General features: G+C 39.0%; 1 protein-coding gene across 18 annotated transcripts in view; it reads left to right on the top strand.

The window, feature by feature from the left end:
* The window catches only part of DLG2 (discs large MAGUK scaffold protein 2), a gene marked incomplete at both ends in the record, with an annotated part of 1956162 nt that overhangs the window by 1325220 nt on the left and 618372 nt on the right, over positions 1-12570 (top strand). For all 18 annotated transcript variants that reach the window (XM_084247148.1, XM_084247146.1, XM_084247145.1 and 15 more), the window contains one exon: positions 9179-9303. In XM_084247148.1, coding sequence (XP_084103274.1) covers positions 9179-9303 — 125 coding nt within the window. The remainder of the gene's footprint in view (positions 1-9178; positions 9304-12570) is intronic.

The following is a 12570-nucleotide window of genomic DNA, read 5'->3' as shown; positions in this document are numbered from 1 at the left end:
TAATGGACCTTTCTATCAAGTGACATTTTTTCTTCTGACACAGGGCCTAAAAAGTTCTTATTTTATTTGCTATTATATGTTTTAATCTTTGTAAGTATCTTTATTCTACCTACTTATAGTGTCCACTATTTTATTATACTTCTTGATTAAACATCAAGTTGTACATTGGCAATTTTCAATTGAGGTATGTATCAGAAATTCATAGATTAGAGGCTGAGATACAGTTATATATTTCAAAGCAACATACATATTATTTTGTAGCATAAATCATATTAAATAAAAATTTAAAAAAACATCTTTTCTGGAGCAGATGCACAGATGATTTAGTTGTGTATTGCTATTTCTTGGCAGGCAGTGAAATGAACATATAGATTCTCCCGTTATGAAAGAAATTTATTAGAGAATATATAAAATTTCAACATCTGTACAATCAGGATATAAGTGTTAAAATATTGTTTGAATCTCCCTTTATTTAGCTTTTATTTACTCAACAATTTTCTTTTTATTTATTTATTTATTTATATAAGCACTGGGTACAGTCAGAAGTGCAGGAGGGTGAGAGAATTCACCATAACCAGAGTGGGGAGCAGAACAGGCAGAAAGACAAAATACACTGCCGAGGGGAGCAGCGGGCACAGCAGGAGAGGTCTGCGTGCCATGTGGGACTCTCACTGGTGGCTGGGGATTGAACCAGCGTTGCAGAGGCTGCGGGCAGCCTCACAGCCTAGCACGCAACCACTGCACCACCAGGGGAGGACCTCAGCAATTTTCAATGCTGCCTACTTACTCACCCCTATCCACACACTCAGTATTTCTAGCTAAATTATCTTTACCAAGAGAAATAGCAGGCAATAAAAGTATAGGTTAAAATCCATTAAAAATATTTGCTAGATGAGTAAATAAAGGCATGACTGAAGGAATACATTTTCTGACTTCTATTCACCTTATCACCTTCATGCTCATAAGGATTCTTTTAACAATACTATTTATCAGGGATCTCCTTGGTGGTACAACGGGTTAAGCACAGCATAATGGAGCTATCTGCAGCCACTGCAGCACGAGTTTGATCCCTGGCTGGCCAGGAAGCTGCCCACATGGCACAGCAGACCTATCCTGTCTTTCCCACTATTCCCCTCAATGGTGTATTTCAGTCAGTCTGCCTGTTCTGCTCCCCACTCTGTCTCTGGTGAATCCTCTCACCCCTCCACACCTCTGGCCTATACCCCAGTACTTATATGCATAAATAAATAAATCTTAAAAAAAACCAATACTGTTTATCAAACCAAAGAGATGAACTGACATTGATTGATCGTCACCCATGTGCCTACATCTATGCTTAGCACTCTATTAGTATAGAAGTCATTTGTTTTCATCTTCTTAGTAATTCTATGAAGTAGGTATCATTGCCTCCAATAATGATGAGGAAAATACTCATACTTAAAATAATCCAATGTCAAATGATCCATTAGTGTTTAACTGTCCCTGCCTATCACAAAATTTTTGATTATCTTCATAATACTAATAGAGATGGTTTAGATCTTTTCCACATAGTTTTTTTTAAAAGGTTTATTATTGGGCCTCCCCAGTTGCGCAGCAGGTTGAGCGCTGCGCTGTGGAGCTGTCCGCAGCCTTGCAGCATGGGTTCAATTCCTGGCCGGGTAGGGAGAAACCCACATGGTGCAGCAGACCTCTCCTGTCTCGCCCGCTGCTCCCCTCAGCAGTATCTTCGATCCATCTGCATGTTCTGCTCCCAGCTCTGTCTCTTGTGAATTCTCTCACCCTCCCGTGTCTCTGACTATATCCCAGTTCTTGTGTAAATAAATAAATCTTTTTTTAAAAAAAAGTTTTATTATTACTATCATTTTAATGATTTTTCAGCCATCACATTTCTTTTAACCCAGAAAAAGCAATGTGATATAATGGGGAACAAATGATGTTTGGAGCCTAAAAAGAAATCTGATGTGACTCTGAAATCCACTATCTACTTGCTTTTCTCATTAGATTAATACTTCTTGGCTTCAGAGTTTTTCATTTGCTTGTTTGCTTTTTGCTTTTGTATACAGAATGGAAAAATATTACCTACTGGCAGGAGACTATAAGAAATATAGGTCAGTGTTTAGCATAGAAAAAAAATGCAATTAATGTTATTTCCCTTGAGAACATTTTATTATTTTTTTCAGAATTTATAACTTATAAAAAGAGTCTCTGTAGGGTAAGGTAAAAAATCAGGCTTTTCTGCCCTCCTGCCATCAGGATGGATGAGGGAGCCCTGTGGTCCTGAGTGCATGCCTGATGGCGGCACCTGAAGTGGGTACACCTGCGCTAAGACTGTGCTTTTTAAGGGCGGTGTCACGGGGACGCCAGTAGAAGCAGCAGAAGCCGAGAGAGAAACCGAAAGAGAAGAAGCCCGAAGCAGAAGCAGAAGCAGAGAATGCCAGAGAGCCCAGATAGAGTGAAGATTTGCTGGGGGTTGGAGGACTGCCTGCCACGTACCTGCTGAACCCCAATAAAAGACCTGCCAAAACCACTGAAGACTCTGACTGCTCCTTTACCAGTCTGCATAGGATCAGAAAACCTGCACTATGTCCTGTCCTGCCCCTACAGTCTACCTCTGTAAGAGGCAGGAAGACCACAGTGCAGGTTTTCTGATCCCATGCAGACCGGGTAAAGGAGGAATCGGAGTCCTCAGTGGTTTTGCAGGCTTTTTTATTGGGATTACCAGGCATATGGCAGGCAGGGGTGCTGGGGGGCTGGGAGGCCTGCCAGCCTTCACTCTATGTGGGCTCTCCGGCCTTCTCTGCTTCTCTCCCTGCTTCTGTTTGTTCTTGGCTTCTGCTACTTCTCGGCTTCTTCTGGCATCCCTGTGACGCCGCCCTTAAAAGCAGTCTTAGCGCAGGTGTACCCACTTCAGGTACCCGCCATCAGGCATGCATTCAGGATCACAGGGTTCCCTCATCTATCCTGATGGCAGGAGGGCAGAAAAGCCTGATACCTTTTACCTTACCCTACAGCCTCCCTCTTAGATGACTTGAATTATTACTTCAGCTATTAAGTAGTAATTAATAATTTTCTTTCTTTCAGAAGCCAGTTTTCTTTCAATATTGTCAATGGTTTTCATACTATATGAAATATATTAAAATTTCATATATTTCCCCTCACATTTGTATAATAAAATTTTCCATTGACATTAAATATCACTGCAATTTTAGTGGTCCCAAAATATTCCCATATTCAGATAGACTTAATCATTTCTCTGTTGTTTGGATATTGGTATCCAGTTGTGAATACTCTGACAAAGCTGCAGATACATATCTCTGATTATTTCTTTAGTATAAATTCCTAGAATTGAATTACCAGATTAAAAGGAATTCTGAAATAGACATAACTTTTAAAAAGAAATTCATTGTCAATAGATCATTACATAAAGGCAACTGATTATGATATTGCTACTTTTTATTATAATCCTCTTTTGAGGGTAATTTTCATTTGGAGAATAAACTTAATGAAAGAGGAGTTTTTCTGGGAACATGGTGTTTCTAATATTTGTAAACACCAATTAAATGGTAACATGGCTTTCTTTTTTTACTGATTATTTTTCTGAGAGCAGGCATAGTATAGGTCGTGAAATAGGAGGTGTTACTTGGCTAGCTATTGACTTGTGCTCCTGGGACAACAGCAAATGCGGGGGATCAGGAAACTGGAGAAAGAAAGGTCCATGCCAGCCACATGCATCGGGCACAGAATCTGCCCAGCTGCAAGGGAACAGCAGCCCACCCAGAACGCTGTACAGGAACTGCCTTCACCAGCATGGCACCAAGTGGTTTCCACTGAGTCGGTCAAGTATCAACACTTGGTTAATTAGTCACAATTTTCAGAATCTAAGGGTGTCAGCCAGGGGTCTGCCTGCTCACATGGAGAGCTTGCTGCTTAGAGGAGAAAGGTTTGGGGTCTGCTCTTGCAGCTGGCTGCTTGTGGGTTGATTGTCAGGGTACTGAAGTGATTTAGCCTAGGAGGGAGCAGCAGGCAGCAATTTCACTGCCCCTTTTTATCTGTTCCTCTCTCCACTGATTACTGCTGGCTGGTAGCAAAGACCTGAAAGGGAAGGCTGAGAGAGAACAATAAGGGGAGAGAGGAAAACGCTTTAAATGATTTCCTTAGCTGAATTCAGATGAACCTCTTTTAAAGAACCCTGGTGACTGGCCAGGCCCAGCTGACAGACTGGTTTTAATTGAAACTCAGAAGCTTTTAGGAATCCATGTGACTGGAAACAGTTTCAGTGATACTCTCTCCCTGCCTCTTTTCATTGTGGATTTCATAATCCATTCATTCTCCTCAGAGTGAATTTGGGGGCAGGAGAAAGTTTGGCAAATGCCAAAGCAACCATATTCTCCCCATCGCATTCAATTCTAAATACAATGGTGAAATATTGCTAAACTTCCATCAAATTCAAAGACATTGATTCACAGGACAAGTTTTAAAAATCTAATAGTGATCTACTTCTTTCTAAAAGCTCCTATACAGTTCCTTTTTCCCTTTGGCAAGAGTAGTTTTTCTACAAATTGGACAGAGACCCAGAAGAATATCTTAAACATCCAGTTTAACCTCTCAATACATGCTTGAGTCTGTCATGGCTAGTGACTAGTCAGCTACCCATTGAATGATGGCCCCTGGCCCGCTTTCCAAACCAGTGTGCCCCCAATTTAGACAACCCTGTCTTTCGTTCATCTTTTAGCTGAACCTCAATTTGATTTCTTATCTTTCCATTTTTTTTATTTTTATATCCACCCAGAACAAAATGGCTTTTACATTACATTTCTTAACAAATTCTGAACTTCTAATGTGTCTATTTTGAGACTTCACTTTAGAGTTTGAATATCTGTTCATTCATTCATAAAACATTTATTGAATATTATATGTCAGACCAGATCACAGATCACAATATACACTTACCTTCTACTAGCTCAATTTATTTATTTATTTGTTTTTTAATTTATACAAGCACTGGGTATAGTCAGAAGTGCGGGAAGGTGAGAGAATTCACCAGAGCCAGAGCGGGAAACTGAACAGGCAGAATGAGGAAGTACATTGCTGAGGGGGGCAGTGGGCGCAGCAGGAGAGGTCTGTCCACCATGTGGGACCCTCACCCGGTGGCCGGGGATCGAACCGGCGCTGCAGAGGCTACGGGCAGCTTCGCAGCCCAGCGCTCAACCTCTGCGCCACCAGGGGAGGCCCTCTACTAGCTCAATTTAATGGAACACTGGCCAGATAGGTATGAAGAATACGTATAGGTCTATAACACAGTGCATCACATAGAGAAGCATAGAAATCTACAAAAACTGAGATGAATGATTTATGCAGGGAAGAGGATTTGATGTGATCGTTAATATCTTTTGGAGCGTATGCCATCTAAGTCCTATCTTAAAAATATGGAAGAACTGGACCTCCGTGTTGGCCTAAGGGTTAATTCTTTGCAGTAAAAACTCCATGGCCTGAGTTTGATCCTTGCCCAGGGAACTGACCCACATATGGCACAGTAGACCTCTCCTATCTTGCTCACTGCTCCCCTCAGTAGTATATTTCAGTAAATTGGCTTGTTCTGCTCCCCACTCCTTCTCTGGTGAATCCTCTAACACCCCACTCCTCTGGCCTACATCCCAGTTCTTCTACACAAAGATCAATTTAAAAAAGATCAAATTTTAATTTTTTTTTTTTTTAAATGGGAAGAACTGAGCCAGTCAAGTGGGAGATGGAAGCTTTCAGGCAGTGAAAACAGCATGAGTAAATGACAAAAGATGAATGATGATGTTGATTAGTGCATGAAAGAGCCAGAAGTTCCATCAGTGTTCTGGGGCCTAACATGTAAAAGTAGAAGTAAAAGAGAAAAGATAAGCGCTATATCATGAATATCTTGCTCAAATGACAAAATTGTGAATGTCCTCTCCACCCTCATCAATATTGTCAACAGAAGGCACTTGAGTATCTCCGAACCTCTGCTTGCCTCCTTGCATCATCTTTAGTCAAAATACTCATCGGGCCTCCCAGGTGGCACAGTGGTTGAGCACTGGGCTAAGAAGCTGCCCGCAGCCTCTGCAGCACTGGTTCGATCCCCGGCCACCGGGCGAGGGTCCCACATGGCGTGCAGACCTCTCCTGCCGCCTGCTGCTCCCCTGCTCCCCTCAGCAGTGTATTTCGTTCCTTCTGCCTGTTCTACTCCTTGCTCTGGCTCTGGTGAATTCTCTCACCCTCCCCTGCTTCTGACTGTACCCAGTGCTTGTATAAATAGATAAATAAATAAATAAATCTTAAAAAAAAAAGTTAAAAAACAAAAAAACAAAATACTCATTCCTTAGGTGCCCAATCTAGCCAGTAAGGCCAGTCTGCTCCAACTGATAATTTTGGAGTTAAACTCAAAAGTACACTGATGATACTCATCTACACAATCTTTTCCTTCAAAGTCCTCTGAATCTTAGTGGAAAATACCTCATTTAAGTCACCTAATTACTGATGTTTAAATGATAATGTAGCTGAAGTTTTAGGATGAAAATGCATTGATGACCAGATGCCAGAAAATAACTGCCTTTTCGGCTTAGCCTTGATTTGCATGAAGGCAGAGTTATAAGGTCTTATCCTTGTAGCCTTAGTTTGGGGTCACTCACATAGGAGATACTCATCCAATATTGATCGGGTCATTGGTGTTAGTAGGTATTTAAAGCCAAAACCGATGGATGACTGGATCAAGAAGATGTAGTACATATACACCATAGAATATTACTCAGCATTCAAAAAAGATAAACACATGCAATTCGCAGCAACATGGATGGTGCTGGAAGGGATCATGCTCAGTGAAATAAGCCAGAAAGAAAAAGAAAAATACCGGATGGTCTCACTCATAGCAGGAATTTAGAAAACCTACATAAGGGACCAGGAGAAAGAATAACTATAAGAAAGTAAAAATCAAAATCGACAAACAACTATGAGCCAGAGACACTCTATGGTGGGTGGGGGGCGAGGAAAGGAGGGTTTGGGGTCAAAATAAGGGGGTCGTAATTGTATGAGGAATATAAAAATAAAATTAAAAAAATGAGCAATGATGTAACTATATATATAAATAAAAAATTAATTAAAAAATAAAGTAGATACCTTGGATTAAAAAAAATAATAATAAAGCCAAAACCAAATGCACATACATTCTGCTCTGAAGAACCACATGATACCCACTCATCTCATCCAATTCTGCTCTCTTTCTTTGTTCCAGCCGTATTGTCTGTTTTGTGGGCCTGATGTACCCTTCCTTACATCAGAGATTTTATATAGGCTCTTTTCCTCTGCCTGAAATATTCTATCTTCCTCTCCAATTTCCACCCTGTTCCCCTTCAAAGTAACTAACTGCTATTCACATAGGTAAAGTCCCTGCGTTTGCTCCTCCTGTTTGCCACTGTTGGATTTTGCCCTCGTCCTCATATGCCTCATAAAGTAGCATACACACTGTTGTAATTCCAGGGGTTAGTCCAGGGCAGGCAAAGTACTGGGGTTTAATAAATACTAAATTAGGGGCCTCCCTGGTGGCACAAGGGTTAAGTCTCAGTGCCATGGAGCTGTCCGCAGCCAGGGAGTTGACCACATGGTGCAGCAGACACCTCCAGTCTCGCCTGCTGCTCCCCCCAACAGTGTATTTCAGTGGATCTATCTGTTCTGTTTCTTGCTCTGTCTTTGGTGAATCCTCTCAATCCCCCACAACTCTGGCCTTCTCCCCAGCTCTTGTATGCATAGATGAATAAATCTTAAAAAAATTATAATTTAATAAATACTAAATGAAGGTGCTTAGTACCTTCCCTGTTCAGTGGATGTTAGAATTCTTCAAAGAAACAACAAAATTATAGAGATGTCAGAAGTATAAAAGCATGGAATTTTAGTTGCTGTGGCTGAATTATTAATTTCAACCTTTCAACATAAATGTACAATTGTGAAAACAGCCCTGTGAAATTCAGAATTCATTAATTCAATCAATAAATCTGCTAAACATTACATTTGCAGTGATATAATGTTAAGTTATAGCTGAGTTTATCTTGACATGAAATTTTCTGACTAATTGAGAGGCCTAATTTCTGGATTAACTATGAAATTCTTCGTCCTCATCTCTTTTTACACAAGAGCAGAACTTAGTAAGTGATTATAAATTTAGTAAGCATATTGAGAAACTAGGTATCCAGTTACAGGAGACATGCTGGTACATGACCTTGAGAACACATGATTTAGTTATTTAAAATGAATAATTATAAATATTACCTAATTTTATGCAAATTGCTTAAAATATGTGAATTAGAAAAAAAGAAAAACATGGTATAGAAAAATTGCAACCATGGTGATGGAGCTAAAAAGAAAAAATATTAAAATAAAATTGTTAAGTGAGACAGTGTGACTTTTGGAGATACGTTTGATTATGTGTTACATACAAATTTTAGAAGGGTGTACAGAGATTAGATGTCAATGAGTATAACCTACAGAAGTATGAAAACTGCTGGAATATAAACTACTCAATTTACATGATTCAAGCAATATCTTTCTCTTGTCTATATGTTCTTCAAATCAAAGTCTGTTTATTGCTGAAAAGTATATCACAATTATTATGCCTCTAGAATGGGGCCCTGTCTTCTAATGTCAAATTTCCTTGTTATAATATAGGAACATTTATTTGACAGATAAACTATATAAGAACAACAATACTGGAAATAAAAAAAAATGAAAATACCCAAATGTCATAATTCTGTCAACCAATATTTTCATATGATTTCTTTCACTCACTCCCCCTTTTTTTCTTCTGTATTTTTTTTGTAATTGAGACTAATGAATTTTGCATTGTTTCATGTTACACAATTATAAGCTTTTTTTCCTGCTTCATAATCACTTTAATTGCTGCATCGAAAAATAATTTATAACAAAAATATAAGGCCCTTTGAAATTGTGACAGTATAAGACCCCTTGAATTCCTGTAATGCAGGGAAAGATGTGAGTGTTTTTCTTGACCTTTCTTTGTCTGCTGACAGTGTACTTTACATTTTGCATATAAGGCTGTTATCACCTGATTTCCATTTAGTAGTAAGATGATAACACAGAGTACAAGGGGAGCTGGGTTTAGATGACAACTACATCATTTAATGTCTACTTATTGTTTCTGCAGGGCAATTCTGGCCTGGGATTCAGTATTGCTGGAGGGACAGATAATCCTCACATTGGAGATGACCCTGGCATATTTATTACGAAAATTATACCAGGAGGTGCTGCAGCAGAGGATGGCAGACTCAGGTAAAGATCTGAAACATTAGAATTATTTGGAAAGTAAATCTGCCACATCAGTGAGACAGGTTTGTAACCTTTGGAGAATAGTAATTGTTCAAAAGTTTTGTACTTGAAAAAGTAGGCTGTCAAAACAAGCTTTCTGCATGCCTTCGCAAATCTCTTATTACTTACTGAATTTCAGCCAGTATTTAATTTGTGTTTATTGACAGCTACCATATTCCTCATTGGGTCATGTGCTATGGGAGGGATACAGCGATGTCTTTTGCTCCATGCAGCTTTCAAGTTTGGTGCATAGAAGAATAATGTGACTTCCCCTAACTTCATAGATCTGAACAAGAATACAGAAGGTATTCCCTCAACAAAGAGGGAAAGTATCTGGGTTCCTATACAAGGTGATGGTGAGTGTGTTCATTGGGCCAGATATAGCTCAGGAGAGAGTAGCTGCTTGAGCCAGCACCCCACTGTGGGGAACTAAAGATTATTTGGGGGAAATAAGAGTCTTCCACTAGAAGCAATTAATATATAAAATAAAATTCTCTCATAGATCAAAGCATAGCTGAAAGGCACAGTGGTTTAGAAAAATTAGAAGATATTTTCCTAGGAAGAAAAACATGACCTAATGTTATGTTATCATCCCTATTACATTGTAAATCTTCTCACACCAAATGTTATATATGGAATTCACTAAAAAGATTCTTGCTGAATGGTGAGTGAATGAATGAATGAATAGACAAAAGGAGAGGATAAAAGAGGATGGAATCATGAGTAGGGGAGGGAGAAGAGCACATTCCTGTGGATATGAATGACTGGAAATTGATTGTGACTTAAGTGGCAGAAATGTAAGCCCATAGCCCTTCCTCAATCTGCTATTTTATCAAGCATAACTAAGCTAATTTACTAATACACTAATCCGCATGCCAAATTTCACTGTTTTTCTTATAAAGCAGACAAGGACACTTTTTCCTGACCAATTGTTTTCATCAGTGACTACTTTTGGCAGCTACATCTTTGCACCTTATAGAGGAACCCCCCCCCTTTTTTCTCCAGGTTCATCTGCATCTCCTAGCAACAAGAAATTAGTGACATTCACAAGCTTTTTGACAATAGAATTTTTTAAAGCTGGATTGACTAAATTAAATCTGAGTGAGGAAGTATCTACACTGCAGAATGAATGATTTGCTATAGATGTTTTGTAATTCTATGCAGGGACTGGGTTTGCTAATTTTATTCCCAGGACTAGTTCCATTTTAAAAGTTTAGAAATAGATTTGATAAAAGATATTTCAGATATTGCTGAGCAATAGTTGTCATTTTGCACCACTCTATCTAAAAGTATGGTTATTTCTCTTTTGTAGTCAAATTCTGGTTCTAACCTTTGCAAGTTTTATAAGTGAACCCAGCAATAAAGACTGACAAGTGTTATCTCTGAGAGTGCCACCATTGCTCACATGCTAGCATTTTATTTTATTTTATTTTATGAAAGATTTATTTATTTTTACACAAGAACTGGGGTACAGGTCAGAGGCACAGGAGGGTGAGAGGATTCACCAGAGACAGAGCGGGGAGCAGAAAAGGCAAACAGACTGAAAGCACTGCTGAGGGGAGCAGCAGGTGAGACAGGAGAGGTCTGCCACACAATGTGGGTATCTCCCTGGCTGGCTGGGAATCAAACCCCTGCTGCAGAGGCTGTGGATAGCTTCATAGCTCTGTGCTCAATCCGCTGTGCCACCGGGGAGGCCCCATGCTAGCATTTTAAAAGGAAGTTCTTGTTGAAGTCTCATTCAACAAGAAGTCTCATTCAACTCTCATTCAACTCTCCACTCTCTGTGTTTTTCTTGGATTGGTTGGGCAACCAAATTAGCATCAGACAGATTAGTAGGATGAAAGAACACATCTACTTAGCATACATATGGATTATCTACCTGAATGTAGATTAAAAACTTATGGGCAAAAATGAGAGTATATCTCCCAGATAAAGAATGGGATAGCGACCTGGAACTTAAGAGGAGAAAAAACTCACATGATGAAGAGAGGATGTCTCATCCGAGGAAAAACCATTTGACTTGTAATTAGATGTTTTCCCTACCATGTAGATAGGTTTCGTAGATAGAAAGTTATTGCTGATAAAATTTCTAATTTTAGGTAATACCCTCATTTTTCATTCTTCTAGATAGTTAAGTTTCTCATGAAAGTGCTAGGCCTCAATTGACGCTATTTTATTTATTTTTTTAATTTTTTTAAAATTTATTTTTTACATCATTGTTCATTTTTAAATAATATTTCTCCCCACCCCCTCAGGTGTGGTCACCATAGAGTTTCCTTCTCCAAGGCACCCGTGCACCATCACCTCAGTCCCCTGTGCTCCTCCCTCCCTCCCTCTGATCCCTCTCCCTCCTCCTGCCCTTCAGGATGTCTCTGGTTTATAATTGTCCATTTTTGCTTTGTTGGTTTTGTACTGTTGTTATTTTTTACACTGATGTCTTATTTGGTTCCCCTATATTCCTGCTATAAGTGAAACCATCCAATATTTTTCTTTTTCCTTCTGACCTTATTTTAAACTAATCCTCATGCCCAGTACCCATCTTAGGGAGGCCAGGATTTCATATAGACAGACATGTGAACAGAGATTTCGGTACACATACACACAATGTTCTCTATGCTTTCAACAGTCATATTAAGTAGATGATGTTAATATGGCCATAATAAAATGGACTCAGGAATATAAGACTTAAAGACTTTAAGAAAATCATCAAGACATCTGTGACTACACTAAAAAAAAAATTCTTAGTATCGCATAGTTAACTCTCATTTGATAGTACAATCCCCTGTGAGCTCTAACAGCAACAACAAAATCCCAAAGTTTAAGTTTTCAAATTATAAAGGGAATACACATACATTGCAGGGCACAAACCATATCTCAAAAGTAGATGAAATTAGAAATATATCAAATATCTTTTTTTCTGATTAAAATGGTAAAAAGCTAGAAATCAACCACAAAAAGAAAAGTGGAAAAACCCAAGCATATAGACATACACAAAAAACTTTTGGATAATTTCTGGGTCAGTGAAGAAACCAAGCTAGCAATAAAACATTACCAGGAGACAAACAAAAAAGAAGAGACAAATTTCCAGACCTATTATTTGCACTAAAAGTGGTATAACGAAGGAGTACAGAGCAATACCAGCCCACATCTGTAAACAAGAAAAATCTCAATTAAGCAACCTAACTTTACATCTGAGGGAACTAGAAAAAGAAGAACAAGTGAAGGCAAAAG

Source organism: Talpa europaea (genome assembly GCF_964194135.1).
Source record: "Talpa europaea genome assembly, chromosome: 1".
Taxonomy (NCBI): Eukaryota; Metazoa; Chordata; class Mammalia; order Eulipotyphla; family Talpidae; genus Talpa; species Talpa europaea.
Note: the sequence above shows the minus strand (reverse complement) of the source record. Positions and strands in the feature narration are given on the sequence as shown.